This window comes from Thermobia domestica, chromosome 6, assembly GCF_964235325.1.
Source record: "Thermobia domestica chromosome 6, izTheDome1.hap1.1, whole genome shotgun sequence".
Lineage (NCBI taxonomy): Eukaryota > Metazoa > Arthropoda > Insecta > Zygentoma > Lepismatidae > Thermobia > Thermobia domestica.
This window is the reverse complement of record NC_137459.1, coordinates 2,955,998-2,978,596: the sequence shown is the minus strand read 5'-3', so window position 1 is coordinate 2,978,596 and position 22,599 is coordinate 2,955,998. Positions and strand designations below refer to the sequence as shown.

At 35.3% G+C, this 22,599-nt stretch overlaps 1 protein-coding gene across 15 annotated transcripts in view; it reads left to right on the top strand.

Annotated features, from left to right (window-relative positions):
- PMCA (plasma membrane calcium-transporting ATPase 3) overlaps nt 1-22,599 on the top strand; it is a 765,800-nt gene that overhangs the window by 700,232 nt on the left and 42,969 nt on the right. For all 15 annotated transcript variants that reach the window (XR_014131792.1, XR_014131781.1, XR_014131782.1 and 12 more), the window contains 4 exons: nt 1,014-1,278; nt 4,215-4,394; nt 18,127-18,321; nt 21,995-22,201. Coding sequence is in view for 3 of the 15 variants with exons in the window: in XM_081761243.1 (XP_081617369.1) it covers nt 1,014-1,278; nt 4,215-4,394; nt 18,127-18,321; nt 21,995-22,201 (847 nt within the window). In the remaining 12 variants the exon portion in view is untranslated. The remainder of the gene's footprint in view (nt 1-1,013; nt 1,279-4,214; nt 4,395-18,126; nt 18,322-21,994; nt 22,202-22,599) is intronic.

Sequence of the window (22,599 nt, the reverse complement as noted above, 5' to 3'; positions counted from 1 at the left end):
GAACCAAAAATTACCGCATTTTATCTTTAAAATTTGACTTTCGTTTAAGTTTACCACTTAGGTCTGTTTTGTAGGTTTATACTAGTCATTAAGTTAGCATATGCTATTTGATACGTTCTCGTTCAAAACCATATATAAAATGAATGAATTACCAGAAAATAGTGGGAACATAATGACAGACAGGACTTTAAAACCTGTTAATGGAAGTAAGCGCAGTGTGCATTTACACTAAAGACGTCTAAAGATCAATGGAGGACTAATTTTTTTTCCCCGCTATAGGGGAATGTACTAATATTATTTTCTTAACGTCCCTCCATTGAACACTTAGGCTAAAGGAGAATGTGGTGATGAGAATGAAGAAACTGGGAGGAAACGGGACATCACGAGAAAATCGTCACATATGGTGTTTGTCCACCAGAAAGCCCCCTTGACGAGACCCAGTTTCCGTGTCTATATGTATACTTTGTGGAAATCGTTCCCATTTTCCTTAGAAAACATACTTTCAAAATAAATGAAAAAATTATTTAAACCATTCAAAGTGCATTTTCAGGAAAAACAGGGCTTTGTTGAATTCGCCCTTTCTACTCGGAAATGAAACGAAATCTTAAATTTTACGTTCCACGGTTATGCCGGCTAGGCTAAAGAAGACTGTGATGATGAGAAATGAATGAAATGGTGCAATGAGGAAAGTGGGAGGAAACGGGAGAAACTCAAGAAAACTCACGCAAATGGTGTTCGTCTACCACAAGGCTCATCTGGTGCGAGAGGTGAACGCTCTACCATTGAGCAACTGCCCCCCTCCTTTCTTCCCGGAACGACTCACATAAACGTATGTTTGTCTGTCTTGTTTGGAACAGTTTTCAAAATCGAGAATTAAAATAAATACATAAATATATAGAAGAGAATTGATGTTGAAATCTGTTTGAAGAACATGTTACATTATTGTTAATTTTTAATCCTTGTGTTTTTTAAAATACTTCGGGACTAATAAAGAACTTTGTGTTAATTTTCAGATGCTCATTCATCTATGGTCGAGATGGTGGTTTAGAGACCTTCTCAAAGGAAATGCAAGATCGATTAGTGCGTGAAATAATTGAACCGATGGCATGTGATGGTTTAAGGACAATTTCTGTAGCTTACCGAGACTTTGTGCCTGGAAAAGCAGAAATCAATCAAGTGCATATAGAAACTGAACCAAATTGGGACGATGAAGAAAATATTGTGAATAATCTTACCTGTTTATGTGTTGTTGGAATTGAAGATCCTGTTAGGCCTGAGGTAACTTCTGTTCCTATTGAGTGAAACACTAGTCTCGCATGTCAAATTTACTGGTGAGATCTTACTACCCAAGTGACTAGCAAGTTCATTTTATTTCCTTTATCTTGTTGATTAACCTTATGACAGCTATACTGGACATTTTGTACATCATCTCGGTCAGTCACGTGATAGTAATGCCTAAGGAAATTTCTCTGATGGCTAGAACCTGATATCGAACAGATTCAGACCAACGCCTACCGCTCGGTTTGGAAAGTATAAAAGAAATATAATTTTATCATATGCACACTATAAAGCAGTAATTTTAGTGTACTATTAAGTAAACATACTAGCTCACAGTAATATATCTCCATATTTTTGGGCTTCATCAAAGATAGACTAGCTCCTGACCCATATATATATATAAAACACTGTTACATTGATCCAAATGTTAGTTTTATCATTAATCTATCTTAAATCTATTTAGCTTCACCCGACGAAATAGGAAGTTTTTTAAATATTGGAAGCTTACCACGTGAGGTTTTTATTTTCCGAAGGATTTTAGTTTGTATGAAATTCATGTATAATTTTCATTGATTATTATAACTTTATGGAGGTCAGATTCGCCTGTTTTTTGTACAGTGGGTATCCCACGGCAGCTACCTCTGGAAGTTAAGTAACTGTCTACCAAATGTAAATTATGATGATCACGTAATTATAAACTCGTTTCGTTAGAAACCAAAATCCTTCTGTTGAATCCCAAATATGTGGATGAAATACTTATTGTTTACGTATAGTAACGAGTTCTAATGGTTTACTTAGTTTTATATTGAAATTTAATGATACGTGGTGTGCAATTAATACCTAACAATCGTAGAAACGAAATTATACTGGGTGTTTCAAAACAACACCGACAACGTTTGGAAGATGATTCCTGGCAGCAAGATAAGACAAAAATTATAGACCATCCTGGGTGCACAAATGCTTCCTTTCGGACTCATAGGTTGCCAAAAACACGAAAAAAAAATGAACTTTAAAGGTCTGTAGCTCCAATACTATAAGACCTAACAGTAGTCGGATCAAGATTTCACTTAGGAACTACCATGTGCCCTATCCAAAAATACATGTTTCAGAAGGTACTCGTGCAACAATTTTTATAGAGATAGTTTGGCTACGGGCATATAATTTGAAGTAGTCATCAACTACCTCTATAAAAATTGTTGCACGAGTACCTTTGGATTCTGAAACATGTATTTTTGGATAGGGCATATGGTAGTTCCTAAGTGAAGTCTTGATCAGATTACGGTTAGGTCTCATAGTTTTGGAGCTATGGACGTTTAAAGTTCTTTTTTTTTTTTTCGTGTTTTTGGCAACATATAACTCCGAAAGGAAGCATTTGTGCACCCAAGTTGGTGTATAATTTTTGCCTTGGTGTCAGGAATCACCTCCCAAACGTTTTCGCTGTTGTTTTCAAACATCCTGTATATGACTATATGCAAACTAAATCATTGACACTGATCTCTTTTTCATAGAAAAAAAAAGTTTCCTCTTCAAACCCTGTACTTGTATCTTGGCTTTTACGATTTTTTTTAAAAAAAAGTTACTGTGTATATATTTATATATTTTTTGAATTTGATTTAAAACTATGAATGGATTCTTCTCACGTCCTTGTACATTGTGTTCTCTAACACAGTTAAGATCTTTTAAATTAATGTCATGTGTAGCGTCCGTCACACTCTGTTTAAGTTTAGAAAACTTCGTTTTTTCAAACCAAAAAAATTGACACAAGAAATTGCACAAAGCAAAAGTGCTTTCTGAGGCTATAGCACTTAGTTTTATTCTGAGTTTAAACAAGTAGGGTGATAATACAGCAAAATACAGTTAGAAGATTTGATTCAAAGTCAATAATTCAAAACCACTTTTATTATTATTTTAAATATATATGTAAAGTATTATTTTATGCTGTGACATGGTAATATCTCAACTTGCAATATCATTCCATAATGTAGTAATTCGTAGATTATTCCTTTTTCTGCTTTTATCTCCTTTTGAGTTGTCGCCGTTGAGGATGACTCGTTAACATTTTATTCTTAATATGTTTCCCTGTTTAGTGGGTTTCATATCTGCCATTTACTTCTAATATAATCATGTTTTCAAACTGCACTGTCTTTGGTGAGACTATTTTCAACAATGTTGGAAGTGAGAAAATTGAGTTACAAAATCCATACTTTGCCATTGGAACATATAATAATATTATTTTCATTCCTTGTTCTGGTGGACAAACGACAGAGCTATCTGAAACTTACGGTTGTTGTGTAATACAGTATTTCTGTGTAAGCCAAGTCTTAAATGGAGTCGAGCTTTTTGTTTTTATTTTTGCACAGCAACCCCAAGTTCATTAATGTTTGACAAATTCTCCGTTTCTCTAACCTGTGATTTCACTGCAGGTATTGACATATTTGTTTCCTTCCTTTGTTTCTTGGATCAAAATTAGCTCAGTGCAATATTTGACTACATCAGAATTCGGCATTTATTAAACTTTTTGCCGTGCTTGTATTTTCCCATTTGTTGTTTTCGATTTGGCTATTTTCCTAATGTATACGCATGTTCCGGAGTGTAATTTATTTTGCTAGTTATGCATTATTTTCAGCTTTTCAGTACACATTGTTTCCTTTAGGCGTGTTGTACTTACCGAAATGTTCTCATATCATTGTTGTGATAATAGTTAATCTACCAAATTCCAGATAGCTTACTTTCTTAATCGTCGGAAGGCAGGGGCAAGTAGTAACTATATTCTGCTGCTTTTAGTGTGCAAATATTCTGCGTATTATCTCGAGTTTATCAAGTGTATTTATTATAATACAGTTGTCAGTTTATTATCAATTAATTGTCAGTTTACTTTTTTGAATTTCTCGTACAGAAAATAATTATTAAAACTTACCGTTTAACTCAAATTGCAGGTTCCTGAGGCAATTAAGAAGTGCCAAAGAGCTGGAATTACTGTACGAATGGTTACTGGAGATAACATTAATACAGCGCGATCCATTGCTTCAAAATGTGGAATTCTAAAACCAGGAGAAGATTTCCTTATATTAGAAGGAAAAGAATTCAATAGAAGGATACGTGACGCGCATGGAGAAGTAAGGAGTTAGAATAAGAAATAGTAAATAGTAAATAGAATGTCGAAATTCAAGTTAATGGCACCAAGTGTTAGCAGCTGTGTTCTCAAATCAATTTGATTTAAACATGAGATCCATACTCATGTTTCATTATATTCATTATAGAGATAATTTTAAATCCATGCATGCAGTTATGTCATTTATTTTATATATATAACTCACAAGGTGCCAATTTCTTTATTCATGAGCTAAATGTTTATTTTGTCATGATGCGTGGATCCAATAACTCTTGAGTTCACATCCTCTTGCCAGGGTTGGAAAAAGTGTGGTAGCACAGTTGCACTGCTGCCAGGAGGCTAGTGCCCATCGGCAATAGTAAAATGTAAACATTGAAATTAATTAGGGAAACATGTATGTATATAATTTTATAGAATGTTTTACAATTGGTTGACACCATTCAACAATAAGGCAAGTTGGCCAGGTGAGTTACGGTCCAGGTCTCTCCAGCTGCGGTTTTCATCTTTCTTTCTCACTTATTGCTCTAGCTGTAATGAGTTAAATGCGTCCTGACCAATAATCATAGCCACCAGGCAGAATGCTCCGAGCTCTACACTCTCTTCAGCCCTTTTAATCGGCAAGATTTCGTAGTATGGTGGTGGCAAATATGTTCAGTAATGTTCATATGAAAAATTTGCAGTAAGAGCTCATCTTCATTTATGGTCAGAAAGTAATAGTTCTTAAGATACATTCTCCATAGTTGAATTTAATTTAAGGCATTTATTATTCGTTTCTCTTTTTCGTGACTCGCTAGGACTTCTTAATTTGGTGGTTGTCACTTCTGTACAGTATATTGGAACAGTGAAATAATACTGTTACAGTGGTGAAGAGGACTTTCATATTTTCATTTTCTGTTCTGACCATATGTTGTTTCCCATATGAAATGGAACTTTAAGCTGATGAAACCTGAGACTGTGGTCTTCATTTTTGATGGTGGCGAAGAATTCTTGCGGATAGGAAATCGTCAGATTGACAATCAACAATTTTTAATATTTACATTCACGTTTTAATCGACGATGGAGAACTAGTGAATTTCATGGAAAATAAACTCAACTGTTCAAAGGAAAGACATATCTTACAAATGGTTTTTCGTTCTTCATGAAAAAGTAATTTATATATACATATTTAAAAGAAAAGAAAAAGTAAAGTACAAACTACTTCTAAATCAATATTTGTTTCAAAGAAAAATTCTCTCTTATCATATGCATAATTAATTACCTTCAGAATTTTCAGAACATGGTTCGTGAAGCCGTATAAAAAATGGATTTCATGAAATTGGTGACCAATGAGATTATCCAATAGCAAATTATCTGTTAATACATGGATATGAAAAATGTCTATATTTATATTAAACACACACAAATAAATATAACCTTTTGAAGTGTCTCTTTCAATATTTCAGTAAAGAAACCAAATCAAGTGAACCTGTTAGAGTAGCAAGAACCTTCAGTTAAGTTTAATCAGACAACACAAAAGACAATGGATTTCATACGAGATCTCAATTGAAAATACAGAAAGTGGTCTTTTGAATTATGACATAATAAGATAAAAGAAGAATAGGATTGAGGATGATTTGTCAGGGTCTTATTTACTATATGCATACATATATAATGAATTACAGACTTTTTGTATGAGATAATACCGAAATGGATACAAATATTTTAAATTAAAAGTTATATATATCAATGGATAAGAAAAAAGGAAAACAAAAAAGAAAAAAAAATGGGGACATGAAATATAAATTAGGGGCAAGTGCAATTTACGAATATTTATTAATGAACATAATGGCCAGTTATAAAATTTTAAATATATATATAATACCAGCTGAAGTAGTTTCCAATGAATTATTTAACAATAATATAACAAAGTCTTCTTAAGTTGACAGCGGGGAGGGGAATTTTGTGGGTTAAAAATGAACAGAGTATATGAGAAAATATAATTTTGTTGGCTTGAATAAATACATAAATAAACAAAAAAATGTATATAATACATAAGAAGTACTTATGAGAAAGTAATAAAATGTTCATCACATAGGGAGGGGAAACAAAAGCAAAATTAAACAGAAAAGTCAAGTGATATATATTAAAATATACTTTCGTATGTGGTCGAAATGGAAAGATTTATAAAACAAAACCTTGCAACTTTTGTAGTACTGAAATTTGAAATTCCTAAGAGATGAAGCAGAATACTTGCATTTAACGTTAGTGGAAAGAACAAGCATGGCTAAATTCATAGTGAAATCTATTTGCAAATGACTAACTTATTTAACAGGAAATCGCAACTGAATTGCATCAAAAAATAATATTACTAAAACAAAGTAATGTTTCAGTGAAATATAGGAACGTTAAATCTCACATCAAACCTGGTGGATCTGTCGAACATATTATTCATACCGTTTGGATTCTTGATTGGAATAAGGAGGAAACTATAATTTATATTTTTTCTAGGATATCAGTTTGAATACTGTATACATGCATTGAGATTCAGGCATTATCGTCTTTATATTGTGAATGTGATTCTGATTTCTGACTGAAGTATTTTCTTTATCCAAATCATCATATGAAAGTAAATGAATAAAAGTGAGATGGCCGCCTACTATTGTTTGATTCGTCTCTTTCATTTCTTACATATTTGAGTCTAAAATATGAGAACTACAACAAATATTTGAGATTTTAACTAGCTCCGAGGAGTGTCAAGCCAACTGTTTATTATACAACAATCCGTTCTCTCTTCAAAACATTCATATGAATATTTGAGACAATAAAACGTTCTAAAGTACTAACATACAAATTTACATTCGCTATAAATACAATAAATTATCAATTGTAATTTATCACATCATACGACAAATTATAATCAGATAAAGAAATAGTAAATCCTGTTTTCTTGAAGGACGACATAAAACATAGAAACCATAATGCTCGAAGAAGGCAAGGAAACCTAGATTATAGCAGGTGGTTCAAAGTGATAGATTACAATCTTATTGAGTACAGTTCTCAAGTGCATCCTCGTCAGTTGTTTCGTTTGAATGCTTCTTTGAATACTTTACTTCAGTTGAAACAGCAACTGAAAACAAGAAAACTGTTTTTAAAAACTAATGCACAATCATAGTCATACGTCTTGCAAATAAAATCTAATGAGAAAAAAAAAAAAAAAAAAAAAACAGCAAAGATAATAAATACGAATATATTAGACACTTCTGTTATAAATTATCTACAGTAATTATAAAGGTTATAAACATGTTCCATGGTCACAAGTTCTACTGCGCAAATATATTCTTTATAGTCGTTTTGATACTGAGTCATTGACACTAGTTTTTGACCCTGGCAAATTAAGAAATAGAAACGTGATGTGCATAAAATTTTCTACAAATACCATCTTAATGAGGGATAAGCTGGGAATTGTAATGAAAGGACATTGTATGAACATCTACAGTACTTATTCGTTCATTACTATTATTTAGTGAAAAAAAATGAAACAAAATTGTAAAGGATGACTTGGATACTTAACTATTTAACTCTTTCTCTTCAAACTGGTGAGTATAAATTTATCCCGTAATATACTAGATGTAAGTGAGTTGTTTGAAGCAAGTTTCAATTGTTAAACTCTGAGGCCACTTGCCTACAGTCGATGGGAAGCAATACTTTTAATATTTAAGCAACAAAATACTGTGCTACTCAGAATTGATCACTTTTTCCAACCCACTTTCCTAATGTATTTTCTAATGCTAAATTCCGCACTTAACGTACAATTTATTGGAGTTAGTTTTATATAAGAATGACTATTTCCGTTATCATAGCATTTATTTAATATTAATGCTGGAAAATGTTAATATGAATTTGTACTAAGGCTGTGAATACTTAGTGGAAAGACAGAACGAGAGAGAGAGAGAGAGAGAGAAAAGTGCTACCAGAACTGGAACAATTTACAAATGAGTCACACTTAAAAAAAAAACAAATAAAAAAATCTACATTTGTTTATTTGTATGAAGAGCAGCAACAGTTCTGGGATCTTCTCAAAAGAAAAAGTTCGTGGGTTGGGAAAAGTTATCAAAGGATTCGTTCTTGATTCATTAGTGTGTCCTTTCTTTGTAGTTGCTTTAAAATAAAGAATCGGCAGCACAGTATTTACTTTTTTTTTTTTTTTTTTAATTTTTGTTTATTTTTTGAGATGATCCCTAACTGTTTAGATCTATTTATTGAATGAAGTGACCAAAAGTAAAATGTTCTACATAATTTTTCGTAACAAAGTCTCTCAAACCCGAAAGTTCATTCGCCGCTGGAACAAAACTTCTGTATTGCTCTATTGGGTTCTATCTTCCAACTTTCTTCTTGGTCTGCCCAAAGGTTTCTTTCCCTTAGGTTTTCCGGCAAGTACTCAGTTCACTGCACTTTGTCCTGCCCACCTTTGATGAATCGACTGTTAACCGTATGATATTCGATAGCGATTGTAAAGCTTCAGCTTTCCAAATTCCTTTCCTTTATTCGCTTCTCCTTTTGCTCCAAATATTTTTTTTTCTTCAAAATTTTCTTCAAGTTTTCGGAACTCGTCGCTGTTCTTCACTGCGCGTCAGCGTCCAATTTTTATCAACCATATAGTACGAGAAGCAGAATTGTGGTTTCCTAAATTTTTACTTTTAATTTTCATCGATACTAGTTGTATTGATAAATTATTTATTTTATTTTTTATTTACGAACATAATTACTGATACAGCTGAATGCTGTAGTAACATCTATATCTTGCCATTTTTCTCTCTTTACTATCCTATTTGTTAGCACTACAGCTAACGATTTAAATTCACTCACATCATCTAGATTACTGGTTACGATGTTTGTTCATTATCATGAACGAGGACTAATCAATAAAAAATTATTTTAAATGAATAAAACATGCGGTAATTAGCTGTACCAATCCTTCAAATGTTGGTGTTTTTCAAAATAGTCCCCATTACTTGCAATGCACTTGTCGCAACGTTATTGCTAATCATCAAAGACATGCTGGAAGGCATTTATGGATAGATCCTTCACAATCGCTTCCTCAGCTTTCACCACTACCCCTGAAGATGCGAAACGCCGTCCCCAGGGGTGTTTTTTCTAAGTTGGAAAAACAAAGAAATCAATCAAAAGTGGCTAAATCAGATCTAAATGGAGGATGGGGTACATACGGAACGTTGATCTTTGCAAGATAGTCAACAGAATTTCTGTACTGTTCTTCGCGTGTCACTTCCATGTTGCGAAACTGAAACTACGTGTGCTTGAACGGCTGCCGAGGTCTCATTCCTGACGGCATGACCTTTAAACTTGCTCGATCTATTCATCACTTCTCCCACCACACAAACGTGTTTCGTTTTCTGTGCCTTGCTGTTGTATTCACCTCATAAACACTGATGATCAGTCTTGATTGATCAGCGTACGTACTTTATCGTAACATTCACCTGGAATCATTTCTTTACACGTCACCAGAAGGATATTTGCATTGTCTTCCACCGACTTTATATTATCCCTGTATACAAAAGAGGTCTCTAGTAATGAGGTTAAGGCGTCCCTTTTCTCAGGTTATTCTAAATCACACAGAACTCACAGTTCACCTCTGGTGCATGGGGTCCTTGGTTTGATCCCAGCTCGCGCCCAGTGAGCTTTGTGGTGAACAAACACCGTGTGCTTGGGTTTTCTCATGGTTCTCCCATTTTCTCCCACTTTCTTCATTCCACCATTACACTCATTTCTCATCACTGTCTCCTTTAACGTATCCTTTATAACCATGAGACGTAAAATTTAAATATTTCATTTCATTTACAAGAATCAGTTTCCTTCCCATTTGCAACGTATTTGTATCACTGAGCCACGATTTTACTAACCGTACACTCTTCTTGGGAATTTCAAATTCTTGCATGATACACCACTTGCCTCTTTTGACCGAATCATAGGCAATTTATTTATTTATTTATTATTTACTAAGTTGACGAGTAGTCGGTGAACTGTCTTGGCATATTCCTACTTTTTTTTTTCTAATGTGCGTCTAATGGAGAATATTTGATCGGGTGTTGATATATAACAGCTGAAAAGACATTGGTGACCATTTATAGAAGAGTTAACCGCGCTACAAGAATACTGAACGAGATCTTGTAGCTGTATTCTCCGATAGCTTATGCAATCAGTTTTGCCACTTTCCTTAAATACATTGTTACGGATTCTCTCCATTCCTTACGAATTTCCTCTTTCTGCAATGTTAAGCAAATTAGTCTCTGAAATCTCTGAAGATCACGTTGGTTCAGTGTTAGAGTGCTTACCTCTGGTACGTGGGGTCCCTGTTCGATCCATGGCCAAATAAGTTTGTGGTGAAGCACTTCGTGACCTTGGGTTTCCTTCCACATTATCATTTCACCAATTCTTCCATCATGATTCTCTTGCGTTAATCATACGTCTCCCTTAGCCTAAGAAGCATAATCATGGAAAGTAAAACTGAAATATTTATTTTTTCTTAAGGTAGTTTCCTTTCTTTTAAGTAGTTCCCGTAGAATCAGCTCATGAATAATTTTTGTTGTTTAATCATATTAAGAATTTACGTTTTCATTATGTATTTATAAATATACAGTAAACTAAAATATCCATTGAAGCTTTCGTGGCGACGTATTGCAAACAGGTCTTTTCGGGTTAACAGCCAGGTAAATACTGTTGTATCTTGCAACGTTTCGGGGGCTGAGATTGTCCTCATCTTCAGGCAAATATGATGGGGCAATAGAGTGCGTGGAATATATACTTCATATGTGTCTGTACTCTTCTGATTGGTGGTTGAAATAAAATGGCGGGATATAATTGGTGTCCATATTTGATTCAGTTGGAATCCTGTGTCTGTGTTAAGTTTAGTTTTTTCTTGCATGATTGCAACGGCTTCTTTTATCCTCCTATCCCAAACTCTTGAGCATTTTGCTATTATTTTAACACCTGTGAACAAAATCTTGTTTCTGATTGATTCTATGTTTGGCCAGCCGGGATTTTTCTGGTTAGTTTAATCTGATGTAACTGTTGTGTTCTTTGCATTTGGTTTCAATGGTCATTCCTGTTTGTCCAATATATGCCTTGTCGCATTCACATGCAATGCGATAAATCCTAGGTATTCGAAGGCCCAGATCGTCTTTGGCTGGTCGCAGTAAGTTTCTTTTTATTTTTGCTGGAGGTTTATGTATTGTTCTGATGATGTGCAGTGTCTCAACAACCAGCATTCGAATATTAAATTTACGATGGAAGTTGAACAAGATGATCGTCCCCCATTTCTTGACATCGTGGTATACAGAAGGCCATAGTGTATATAGGAAACCAACACATACAGATTTATATCTGAACGTGAACAGTTCCCATCACAAAGCTTAACGGCTTTTAGTTCTCAACACTTTAGCACATAAAGCATTCTCCATTTTCGACAAGGACTGTGTAACAAGGGAACTTGATTACCTTCGTACCACCATGCTCCAGAGTGGATACTCAATGAGAAATATAAATATGTCCTGAAAAGAGCCAAAACAAAGAATATTAACAACAATGAAAAAAGTACAGTAGAATCGATAAATTAAGAACAGAAAAACACAATCTATCGCCCTTACACCGGCAACGCTTCTGGAAAGCTTAGCAGACTATTCGCCAGGTGCAACATCAGAACAATACATAAACTTCCAGTAAAAATAATAAAACTGTTTGGAATGCTAAGAAGTTTGAATAAAGATCTTGTTAAAGAATATTCAGTTCAGTGCTTTGAAAAAGCAGCTTTTCTTTCAAAAGCTGCTCTCTCTCTCTCTCTCTCTCTTTTCCTGTAAATATTGTTTTAGTATCTAAAGGATAACATTACCATATCTTTATCACTATTTGTATTTTTGTCTGTACAAGTTTTGTTTGATTTCGTTGGAAAATACAACATTGGGAGCAAATTTCGCGTTGGCGGTACTCTACGGTAATAGCTTTCCAGGAATTTTATTCTCTGTTTTCCTTAATTTATAACATTGTGCTTCTCGTTCGAAATGCAAAATAAAGTACGATTATTGGAAATTTTACTTTTGGCCACTTCTGAATGTTTTGCTTCAAAGTGTAACATCATATTTTTTCGAAAACAAGCAGTAGAGCAGAGAACAGATATTCCTTTGATTACATTAAATACTTTGGTGCAGAAGTTCATTTTTTCCCCACAATTTGTTAGCCATTTAGAAAAGTCTTATGCGGTAGTACGTATCAATCGGTTGAGTTTTGATGGCAAGTGTCCTCGTTTACTGCAGGTTTCCTGAAATGCATGTTAATAACTGATCCTCTTGAAACTTAAATGATCTTAAAACAGTGTAAGGTTGCAAAGAAATATTTTGAATAAAGTTTGTTTTTAATTTAGTGGAAGTAGAAGTTTTTACCTTAAATGTTCCCGATAAAATAGTTGGTATTAAAAAGCTGATATTTCCTCTGGTGACATCAGGCGTAGGTAAAAGAGTAGAAAAACGATAAAGTGAAAAATGAAAATGCAATCTTCCAGGTTTACGTTCCACGATTATGCCGGCTAGGCTAAATGAGGCGGTAATAATGATAAATGAATGCAATAATAGAATGAATAATGTGGGAGGAAACGTGAGAACCCACGTACGCGGTGTTTGTTCACAACTAAGGCCACTTGAAACGATAAAATGAGTAGGTCTATCTACATAGTGGAATGTCCCAAGCTATGAGTGGAATGTTTGCGTCACCAGGTAGAATATCAGGTTTTCGTCTTTTGTAGGGAGCATTTAAGATAACATTTTATTTTCATTGGAGTTTGCAACTGACTTTCTTGCGCAGTTGTTATCAATGTGTTCTGTCATTGCAAGTGTTGAAATTGTGTTGAGCTCGGTGATGTAAACTGTAGTTATATTTTACTCATAAGTATCTCCAGATTGTAGTCAGATTGATTGTTCCGAGTTACAGGCACTTACGAGAGAAGGATGTGATGTCAATCAGAGATAATTGCTCGAAATTTGGTGTGGAAGTAGGTAATCGGAATAGAAAGGAATGTGCTTAAGTATTCGTTTCGCAGGCGTTCGGAATAAAAAATAATGGGCCCTACAGTTCTGCAGAAGTATGGCCTGTCATTCAGACATTGATGAGACGTAGCCTTTGCTTGCTGTTACTGCCAATGCACAAGAAGTTAAGTAGAATGAAAACAGAAAAGATGATCTGAACAGAAAATGAGTAATGTCCGCCCTCAGTCCCACCAGGAGAATGCTGGGATACTAAACCTATCATAACTGCCCTTGTCATTAACCATTGAGTATGTATCACTAGTTAGCGTAATGAAATTATATTAAGAAAATAAATAAAACTAGCTGAACCTGCGCTCTCTACATAGCGCAGCATTCACATATGAGCATGAATCTCCTTGTCATTGCTCATATCTGTATATGTCCTTTTACAGACGCAAGTGAAAGACGTCTTGATAAAAATCGGCAAGGAGTATCATAAAGGGGATATTTTTTTTCGATTATTTGCTCAATATCTCACATCGTTTGCAAGATTTGAGCTTACTTCCGGTTGGAGTTTCTAATTCATATATGATCAGTGTTTTCTTTCTTCTTGCATGCAGTATGTAATAAGCAAATACATTACACACACAGTTAATTATAATGTCAGTGATATATGGTGTTCATTGAGCAAAACTCTCCAAACAATACAGATTCATGTTAGCCTGGAGAAATGGTTATCCTTCATTTTTCATTATCATTTAGGCATCAACGAACCGACTGAGAGATATGCAACTCCTGTATACAAATATGCTGTGTCGAAATGTATAACTCGTAGGATATGTTTTTTAAGAATTTCAACACTTATAGTGTACTCCTAAATATGTAACAAAGAAATAACAGCCATGTTTTTTAAACATTCAATTAGAACTGATCAATCTACACAAAATTTGGAATCGACCAGCGGAAACGGCACGTTTCTAGCACTTGTGGTTTTGCAGATCTCATCTCGACAAACATATAAACTTTTCTTTGGAGACAAATATATAAACCTAGCATTTTAATATATAGATATATACACAGAAATAAATCGATACCGAAGACGAAGCTCGAATCTGCGACTTGTACTTTCTGAACTGGCAATGGAATGTTGAGAGTTACTCAACCATCAAAGCTCTAATTGATTTGTGGTAAGGAGGCATAAACAGATCTGGAAGAGCAGATTTGTGCACAGTTTATGTCAGAATTTCAACACGTGCTTTGGAACTATTGCATTATAAACAAAACAGTTCAGAAAACAGGGTAATGGCAAGGGCAGTTGATATATATTTAGTATCCCGGCATTCGCCTAGTGGGACTGAGGGTGGACATTAGTTCATTTTCTGTTCAGATCATCTTTTATGTTTTGATTTAACTTTATTTGACTTCTTCTGCATTGGCCGTAACAGCAAGCAAAGACTCCGTCCCATCAATGTCTGATTGACAGCCCATACTTCTGTAGTACTGTAGGGCCCATTATTTTTGATTCCGAGCGCCTGCGAAACGAATGTTTCCACATATTATTTTCTATTCCCATTACCTACTCCTACTCTAAATTTATATACATACTAAATTTAATGCAATTATCTCTGAGTGACATCACACCTTTCCCTCGTTAGTAAAATAAACCATAAATTTTCATAGTGTGTTCTTGATTTAAATTTTGCTTCTTTGCGAAATAGTCATGAGCTTAGTAAAACTATAGGTGAGATTATCACAAAAAAAAAAAAAAAAAAAAAAAAAACCTACAATTCATTTCCAATTACAAATTTTTGGTCTCATTCTAAAATTCTGTTTATGCCATGGAGATTAAACAGGAAAAGGTATACAAAACAAGTAAAAGGAAAATGATTTTAAGAGGATGCTCAGGAAAAGAATACAATAAATTTAAAGGTGCTGTCTCGGTATTGAAATACGTTTAAAGTAACTCCTCAGGATTATTAATCCGCTAAATTAGTTGAATATTACAGTTACAGATAGTAATCAATTGCTTTCTCTATTGAGAACTATTTCCTAATGACAAGTAATAAGCGCTACGTTTGTCTTACTTGATTTGTGTTGGGGAAGTAGTAATAGAATTATATAGCACACACGATTCATTAATTATACTATTGACGCTTCTTTTTTTTTTCCTTTTTTTTTTCAATTATTTTGTATGGCAGAGAGAAGTAACAAGGGACCATCATATTTGGTGAATTCAATTGCTGAAAATGATTGCTAGCACTGGATTCAGCACCAAAGAAACAGAAAGAAAAGAGGGTGCTTAGTGACAGACCGTATACAGGGGGGGGGGGGGAGATAAATGAGGAGCTCCTTCGTGGCTAAGCGGTTAGCGTACGCGCCTTTGGCGCGGGAGACCCGGGTTCTATTCCCAGCGGGAGCTCATGTGGTTCGGATTCCACTTAATCAGTAGGTTCACGTCTCATATAGCCTCGCTGCTGAACGGGACGTTAAACTCAAAATCCATCCATCAATCAATCAAAATCAACGTATACAGGGTGGGAGATAAATGAGGGCAAAGTGGGAAGATAGAATGTAGAAAATGTCTAGAAATGGCATGTTAATTGTGAAACTAGTAGAGGGATTAAGGTCAAATGTTGGATATGAGGAATACATGTAGAGCTCCACTGAATAGGCGTATGTGAATCATTAAGGAATCTAAAAAGCCGCTCTGTTGGAATTAGCGGAAGAAGAATATACGAGAAAGGGATCATGTGACATATGGCTCTTGACGCACATCATCTATAGAAATCGGTAGTGGCCAATACAGTATATTGATATATCTTGTTTCCACGGATGGGAAATTAAAAAATCCCAGGTAACTCTTCTGCACCGAGTCAGGTGGTCACTTTCCTTCCAACAAACGTCCCGATCCATCCAATATCCGTTCACATGCTGGTAAAAGTGCAAATGACCAAGGACAACCTGAAAGAGTTCATGATGGACGTTTTCTGGCCGTCAATACAGCAGATAAACTGCTGCTTCTCGTTGATTCATGGAGAACCAATAAAGATGAAGAAACCGGACAATGTTGAACTTACCGGACTCCTTATTCATGTTGGTTGCACGTCGCTCATACATCCGCTGGATGTGTTTTTCTTCCGTCTGTATAAGAATTTCGTAAAATTATAAGACACCTTTCTTCTGTCCTCTGACTTCAAAATATGGCAGCGGGGCAACTTCATTAACTTAAAATCACACACCCACTTCCAGTTTACCAAAGTTCTAAGCTATGATTAGATATGCTTTCTACAAAACTGGATATTGGCAAACAGTACCTGTCGATCGCGTCATGAATGCGCCTAGTGCTTCAATTTCAATACCAGCGACAGCTGTGACGAGGCCCATTGTCCATCCTTATCATTTTTCAAATGTGCCCACTGTTGTCTCCATTATTGTATCAACCGTACAGACATTCTGAAGGTCCATAACAGTTGGAATTAAACAGAGGTCTCAAACTGTGTTGGTCACTGTTGATTTCAATAGACGGTGTGCGTCAGAGGCATATGTCACACGATCCCTTTCCCGTACATTCTTCTTGCACTAGTTCCAACACGGCGGCTTTTCAGATGTTCCCCATGATTCACATGACGCCTATTCAGTGGAATTCTGCATGCATTCTTCATATCTAACACTTGACCTCAATCCCTCTACTCGTTTCAAAAATAACGTGGCATTTCTAGACATTGTCTAAGTTCTATCTTTTTACCCTCATTCGTCTCCCACCCTGTATACGGTCTTGCCAATAAACACTGTCTTTTTCTCTGTTTCTTTTGGTGCTGAATCCAGTGCTAGCAACCATTGTCAGCAATTGAATTCACCAAATCGGAATGGATCCTTGAAAGTAATTCGAGATACGTAACTAGTAACAAAGTGTGTTTGAAACATGTTCGGTAGTGCTTATATTATGTAAAATCGATCTTGAAGTCACGTTCGATTTGAAACATGCAAGTAGTTTATTCTTGTTTTGTCTGAAATCTCAGAGTGCCTACCGACCTAGAACGTACGGACAATTTAACCTCTTTTTGTCTTTTCCGAAGCTGTATTGATTCTCGAAAGTTTTATTTTAATTATTTAGATTTTTTAAATGGAAGTTTAAAAAGAAATAGAATGTATCCATTCTTTTAGATTTTTAAGCTAGTCACATTTCTCCGAACTGGCTTTCTGATAGGAGATATTCCTGTTGGATGCAATATCTTCACAGTACATTGCATTGTATCCAATATACAGGGTGTCTCGAAAGTCCCCTGTCATAGGGTAACTGTTATTATCAGAGTTACACCAAAATGTAAAAGGGAAAACCTTCTCCAAATATGATGTTTTCAATCTAAAGTGAATTATTTTTTTTTTAATCGGACGAGCCGTTTGGGCTGCACTCTCTTTTATGCGCCCAATGTTAAATGAAAATTCAACGTTGCCATTTACCGGAAGGTGTATAAATTTTGTAAGAGTATGGTGAATGGGGTCATGTTTGAAATGGGGGGGGGGGAGCTGGTGATCGACATGCTAGCGTAAAGGACAGTAACTTCATTCATTTAGGTAAATGGCAACGTTGTCCAGGTAATACAAGGACTTAAATTAGTATCTCCGTAAGAAGAGTAAAACACAAGTGTAGAGTTCAAATATAAACGTTACTTCTTACTTAGGAATCATATACATGTGTCAATTTAATCATTTGCATGTTCTCTGTAGGTACAACAACATTTGTTAGACAAAGTGTGGCCGAGACTACGAGTATTAGCCAGGTCTTCACCAACTGACAAATACACGTTGGTGAAAGGTATAATAGATAGTAAATTGAGTGAAAGTAGAGAAGTGGTAGCTGTTACAGGCGATGGTACAAATGATGGTCCTGCCTTAAAGAAAGCAGACGTTGGCTTTGCTATGGTAAGTAAATAACAATGTCAGTTTTCCTTTTTCTTAATTTTATTTTATTTTAATAATTAGGGCTCGGAAGTTGAAGACCTAAAAATTCAAATAGGACCAAAAAGGCCTGAAAATATCTAAAAAAAAAAAAAAAAAAAAAAAAAAAAAAGAACCTAAAAACTGAAAAAAAAAGGACGTAAAAGCAAGACCCAATGTAATTAAATTACATATTTAATGCTCAAGAATATCATGAATATAATGCTCAAGAAATACATACTTCTGGTAGTATACAATATACAGTTGTAAGAAACGGTGCAGCGGTGCACATACTCCTTCCGGTGGGTCGACTCGTCAAGAATCTTTCGATTTGCATACTGCTCTAAAAACATTTTGAAATTTTCATTGTTTATCTTTGCCAATGGGATGTTTGCTCCAACTAAGGCACTGCAAAGATCTTTGTAAAACGAGACGACTTAGAATGTCCATTAGTATTTTGTCCTAATAGAAGCTGCTTTTCCTTTTTCTCCGCGGCCCGGGAAGCTGCTTTCACGTGTTTCTCACGTCCAACGGGCTATTGGATATGGAATAGTTTTTTCTGTACTCACTTTCACTTCAAAATATTTGCAGAAAAGAATATTTCCATCCGTAGAAAAAACTTGTGCTCCAAATTCAAACACAAACTGACGCAAAAAGGAAGTTTTCTTAGACTTAATTTTAGGCATGTTAACGGTCTGTCCTTGCACAAACTAAAGTCCAAAGTAAAATAAGAAAACTTCCTCACCTTCACCCCCCTGCTGGAGGATATTGTTACGCCTTCTTATCTGACTTGTGATTGTTGCAGATCTGGTCTTATCAATCCAGTCCGTGATGAATGTCTTATCTTTTGAATTTTCTTTACTAAAGAAAATATGTTTATGAGGTGGTGGTGATTTGAGCTATTGGCCAGTAAATTTATTGTCGAAAGAACTGCAAAAAAGACGTTAAGACCTATAAAAAGCTTTAAAAAACACTAATAAAAAATCGCCGAAAAAGGCAAAAAAGGACAAATAAAATCCACCATTTTTTTGCCTACAATGACCCAAAATGAACATATATTATGCTAAGCCTCGTCTTCGGGCACTCGTTAAAAAGAGGATTTTTCCTCAACTTCCAGGCCCTATCAATATTTTGTTAGGTGGAGGGTTATGTAGCCATTTCTTTCCGGACTTCAGGATTAACGTACGTGAAAAAAAAAAAAAAATACTATCTATACAGTAATCATACCTATTGAATTTCCGCCTGAAACTTTTGAATTACTTTGTTGTGAATACAGTAGACTCCCGAGTAGACCGGAGTTCTCTGAACTTATTTCTTTATGAACATTAAGCATACCCCAAGAACAATTTACGAATACAGTACTCTACATACTGTACAGTTATAATCAGGAACAGTGGCAAGCGTAGCCGCTTGCCGCTGCTCTTTTCCTGTCACAACTTGTATTTTGCACACGACACGTAGGAGGATCGTAGCAGACGCCCGCTACCAATGCCTTGGTAATGTTGCCAATGTAACGCCTTCCCTTCATTTAATTACGATAAAAGAAAACTGGGCCGGATACTCGGAAGTATGCTGTATTTGTTTTAATCTCTAATGACAAACTTCAGTTTCACGCATTTCTCAGGTTTATTGAAGAACATCAAAACATTTGAGTTTATAACCATTAGGTAAATGGCGTACCGCGAAAATTTAAGAGGGGAAGGTGGAAATAGGAAATATTAACAAACATTTTGTAAGATTTTGATTTTCTCATGACTGCGAGATTCAAAAGGTTGAAAAGGCCTTCTGAAGAAGTTCATTTAATCCCTTCTGTAGTATTTTTCGTGTTATTTGGATTGAATGGATTCAATATTTTCAGGCTAGTAAAAAAAAAAGCATGTCTTGAGTTGTTATATGAGTCAGTCAGATTGTAATTTCAAGCATATAGTAAATATTAATAATAATTTTAAAACTAATTGAGTGAAACCTAGTGTCCGTGAAGAGACTACCAAACTATCAGCTTTGTTTATTTGGAATTTGACGTCCGTTTCAAGATCAATCTTATATGAGACATAAACACAACTTAATCTTGGATCCGAACTAAATGCAGTCCCACTGCGAATCAAACTCGAGTCTTTTCGTACCAAAGGCGGAAACTTTAATCGTTTAACCATGAGACAGCCGTAAATTATGGACATCCCTTGTCTTGTAATTCGTATGGTAATTTGCACTTTCAGTGGTAGAGCGTTCACCTCCGCTGCTTGGGGTCCCTGGTTCGATCCCAGCTCGCGCCGTGTGGACTTTGTACTGGACAAACACCGTGCTCGTGGGTTTTCTCGGGGTTCTCCCGTTTCCTCCCACTTTCTTCATTCCACCATTTCACTCATCTCTCATTATCACCGTCTCCTTTAGCCTAACCGGCACAAACGTGGGACGTAAAACAAAGATTTCATTTAATTTTTCTAATTTGCACTTCGTGGTGTATTGGTAATCTTTTACGAACAGTTAACCTTTTCCGACTTGTTCATACGGAAACTTGTGGAACTCATTCCTATGTTCTATATATGGCAGTATTCGGCTAATCCTTTGATTTTGTTTGTACTGCGCTTTTCTTTATTACATCAGTATCAGTGAAGGAAATTTTAAACACTGACGAGTTTAGCAGTGAATGCATTTAAAATAATCTGAAAAGCAAAAAATTACAACAAATGTCTAGGAAAGTGATGATTGTGAGTTTGTGGGCAATATATTTGTACAGTTCTTAATTACAGAATATAGATCCATCTTATAAACTTTTCTTTTTTTAAGTATGGTGAAGACTAATGATTTTACAATATTCAGCTCACACTCTAATTTATAGGGGGGTCCTTGGTTCGATCCCAGCTTGCGTCAAGTGAGCTTTGTGGTGGACAAACACTGTGTGCGTGGGTTTTCTCGGGGTTCTCCTGTTTCCTCCACTTTCTTTATTCCACTACTTCATTAATCTAATTTTTTTATTTTCTAATTCATAGGCTTCAATATTTTTATGAAAATGGTTTGTAAAGATATGGTCGGCTACTACATAAGCTGATTTTACTCTACATATTTGTAACGTATTAAATGTAACTTAGTTTCATATCAGTTGTTTCGAAAGGTTTCCCTGTAGTTAGATCACTCGTTTTCTGTCCTCATCTTCGTGGAGTGAAGCTCTGTTAGGAGCACTTCTCCTCGGTTACTTGATTAAAGTTTCCTACTCCAGTTTTCGTGACTAAGCGGTTTCGATTTCCACCGGGAGCTCATGTGATTCGGACCCCACGTTAATCAGTAGGTCCCGTCTCATATAGCCTCGCTCCTGAACGGGATGTTAAACTCAAAATCAACTCATTCCAGTTCAATATTTGGTCCAATACGTGAAATCAATATTACATAAGAACGTAAACCATAAGTTATTTCATTTATTGGTTATAAGACGGCAAGGAACTTCTGTTGGAAAATGTGCTGACACTTTCTTGGTAACGAATAAAATTTTTGGTCGAGAAGGTCTATCTACCGAAGTACTGACTAGCAATTACTGTTACATTATGGGGCCAATACAGTTTATAACGCGATCAGTTTTACATTCATTATACCGAAAAACAGAAGTATTGCAATGTAGTTTTTGTGTTTGTAACAAGTCGTTAAAGTGAATTTTCCTTTCCAGGGTATTGCAGGAACAGATGTAGCGAAAGAAGCTTCTGATATCATCCTCACAGATGATAATTTCAGTAGCATAGTAAAAGCTGTGATGTGGGGCAGAAATGTATATGACAGTATAGCAAAGTTCCTTCAATTCCAGCTCACAGTAAATGTAGTCGCTGTTATTGTTGCTTTCATAGGAGCTTGTGCTGTTCAAGATAGCCCTTTAAAGGTAAGTAATCAAGAACACTTTTTTTCTTTCTTTTAATGGATGACATTACACTAGTTACCATTGGTGCTTTGTATTTTTATGTAACGAAATAAACTGTGGTGAACACTTTTAATCAGCATTGTACTGTCAAGGGCGAAAAGAAACTAAAATCGGGCAGAAAATTTCTCACATTAGCAAGCGTGTATACTGGGAAAAAGCGGGTGGTTACAGTGGGAAGTCATTAACAGAGAGCGTCATTAAAGTTTTAAGGGGATCGAAAGAAGAATCAAAGCAGTTAACCTAACCATAAGTATAAAAAGTACATACTTTATCCAAGAAAAATAGGTTTTAATCTATTCCGTACACTGAAAATGTGGCTATTGAAGATCAGCACCGTTGTAAAATTTAAAAGTAGATAT